Raw genomic sequence first — 2124 nt, forward strand, 5'->3', positions numbered from 1 at the left:
CAGATGAGGGCCAGCCGCTGGGCTCGGTGCCTGGAAACGGGTGTCATTCAATCCATGGTTTCGTTAAATTATACAATATTTCCAAACCGGTCAGTGGCCTTGAGATCGAGCCGCGTATTTTCCCAGTTTTATCGGTACGTTGCATTGCGCTAGTTGAAGGCGTACAACCTGAGCGTCTGACATACGGTTACCCTGGCAAGTTCAGTCATTACTGTCACCTCGTAAGGTTATTCATTTTTTCCTGTGATGAGAACTTTTAAAATCTGTTCCCTTAGCTGCTTTCACAAAGCAGCAGAGTTCGGTCCACGACAGCCCCGCCCGTCCACCGCACCCTGGGACCGACGCTCCTGCCGCGGGGGGACATTTTCTCGTCCTCGTCCACACGAAACAGCGTTTCCCCATATTCCGAGCATCTAAGATTCTCATGAGGATTCGGCTTCAAGTACAACTAGTGATTTAGAGTCTTGCGAGAGGATATGTATTAGGAAACAGAGATCATGTGAAAACTCTGTGGAACTTGCACCCCAAACCCGGTGATGCGGTCACCTTCCCTCAGATGTCCTTTCGTCAGAGCGTGGGGCATGGCCTGTCCGGATGTCACGGCGCCATGGACACTGCCGAGAGGAGCTCTAGGACCGCCAACTGCTTCCGCGGAGCCGGGGGACGGCAGCCCAGGGCGGCGAGGCTGAGCCCCTGCGTCGAGGACCCGGCCTCTGAAGGACGCAGCATCAGCGTCCTGCGGCTTCTGGGAAGCGTGTTCCTCTGGTGACAGGGACATCTCGTGTTCGCAGAGCCTTGGGATGGGCGCCTGCAGTTCGGACGAGCCGACACTAGAGGGCACTCGTCGCTCTCGCCCGCGGGCCTTGCGTCCACCTTCCACCGCCGGGCGGCGGGCCTGCTGGTGACCCCGACACTCGCTGTTGGTGACCCCGACACTCGCTGTTGGTGACCCCGACACTCGCTGTTGGTGACCCAGACACTTGCCGCCGTGATCTGGGAGACCGCGGAGAGAAAAGCTCCGCTCGTAGCCCAGCAGGCCTGCGCACGCGCGCACGCCGGTCTGGTTGGGAGAGCAGGAAGCGGGTTCGAGAGGTGGGGACGCGGTTGCTGGCGACAAGGACTCGGCCCTGCCGTGGAGGCATGCTCGGAATTCGCGACCGCCTTTCAGCGTCGAAGAAGCCGTTTAGGAGGAGGAGCCAGGGAGGTCCGTGCTCAGCCTGGGGCCGGCCGCCGGCCATCTTCCTGGCGTCACCCCGCAGAGTGCACGGGCGCCTGTCACGCTGGGGCTCTGAGCCGCCCCTCCGGTGGGCGGAGGCGCTGGGCCCTCTGCCACGGCCGCTGCTGCCGTAGGGGCTTTTTGCAGGAGCCGATCGCCCCCGCCCTTCAGCTGTGCCCAGCGTCACGGTAGGGATGCCCTGCCACCTTTCCCGCGTCCCTGCAGCCTGCCGCGTGGCCCGAGGGCGGCAGCACCCCGGCCACCACGCCCCCCTCTGTCTTGGCTCTGGGCTGCTGTCCAGCCTTGGCCGGCCGGGGCCTGGCCCCTGGGTCTGGACGAGTAGAGCCTGGGCTCCGCGTGGAGCACCAGCCGAGCAGTGACTCCAGGGACGTCTTAAGCAGACTGCTTTGGGTGGCGGGTGCAGGCCCTGCAGCCCGCGGAGAAGCCGAGTGTGGGGCTCACGGGTGACGCCCCGCATTGCCTGCATCTGTCCGAGTCTCTAAGTTGCTGACACAGTGAGTCTCTCTGGAGGTGGACTGGACACGCTATTTACTGGACGCCGCCTTGCCCCGCCCACCGGCTGCGGGCCTGATCAGCCTCCGCCGGTGTGGGTGTCCGGAGGCCCCCGTGTCCTGTGAGCAGTGTCAGCGTCAGTGTCCGGAGGCCCCCGTGTCCTGTGAGCAGCCCTACGGCCAGCTTGCTGGGACTAGGTGGCCCTAGACTTATGCCGGTTGCACGAATGACTAGATGAAGTATGACATGTTTGGTGAATATGTTAAAGCGACCTTGTTGGCAATGAAGGCAAGAGAAAAATCTGCAGGTGGAGAGGAACACAGAATAATATAAAACTCTTTTTTCATTTTCAAAAAGGTGTTCCTGATGCTTTTGCAAGATCCCAAAAAGCAGCC

At 61.3% G+C, this 2124-nt stretch overlaps 1 protein-coding gene across 1 annotated transcript in view; it reads left to right on the plus strand.

Annotated features, from left to right (window-relative positions):
• The window catches only part of LOC105308588 (ATP-binding cassette sub-family A member 13-like), a gene marked incomplete at its 5' end in the record, with an annotated part of 87537 nt that overhangs the window by 26213 nt on the left and 59200 nt on the right, over positions 1 to 2124 (plus strand). Inside the window, one exon of the mRNA XM_023525674.1 lies at positions 792 to 919. Coding sequence (XP_023381442.1) covers positions 792 to 919 — 128 coding nt within the window. The remainder of the gene's footprint in view (positions 1 to 791; positions 920 to 2124) is intronic.

This window comes from Pteropus vampyrus, unplaced genomic scaffold, assembly GCF_000151845.1.
Source record: "Pteropus vampyrus isolate Shadow unplaced genomic scaffold, Pvam_2.0 Scaffold594, whole genome shotgun sequence".
In the NCBI taxonomy this organism is placed as follows: Eukaryota; Metazoa; Chordata; class Mammalia; order Chiroptera; family Pteropodidae; genus Pteropus; species Pteropus vampyrus.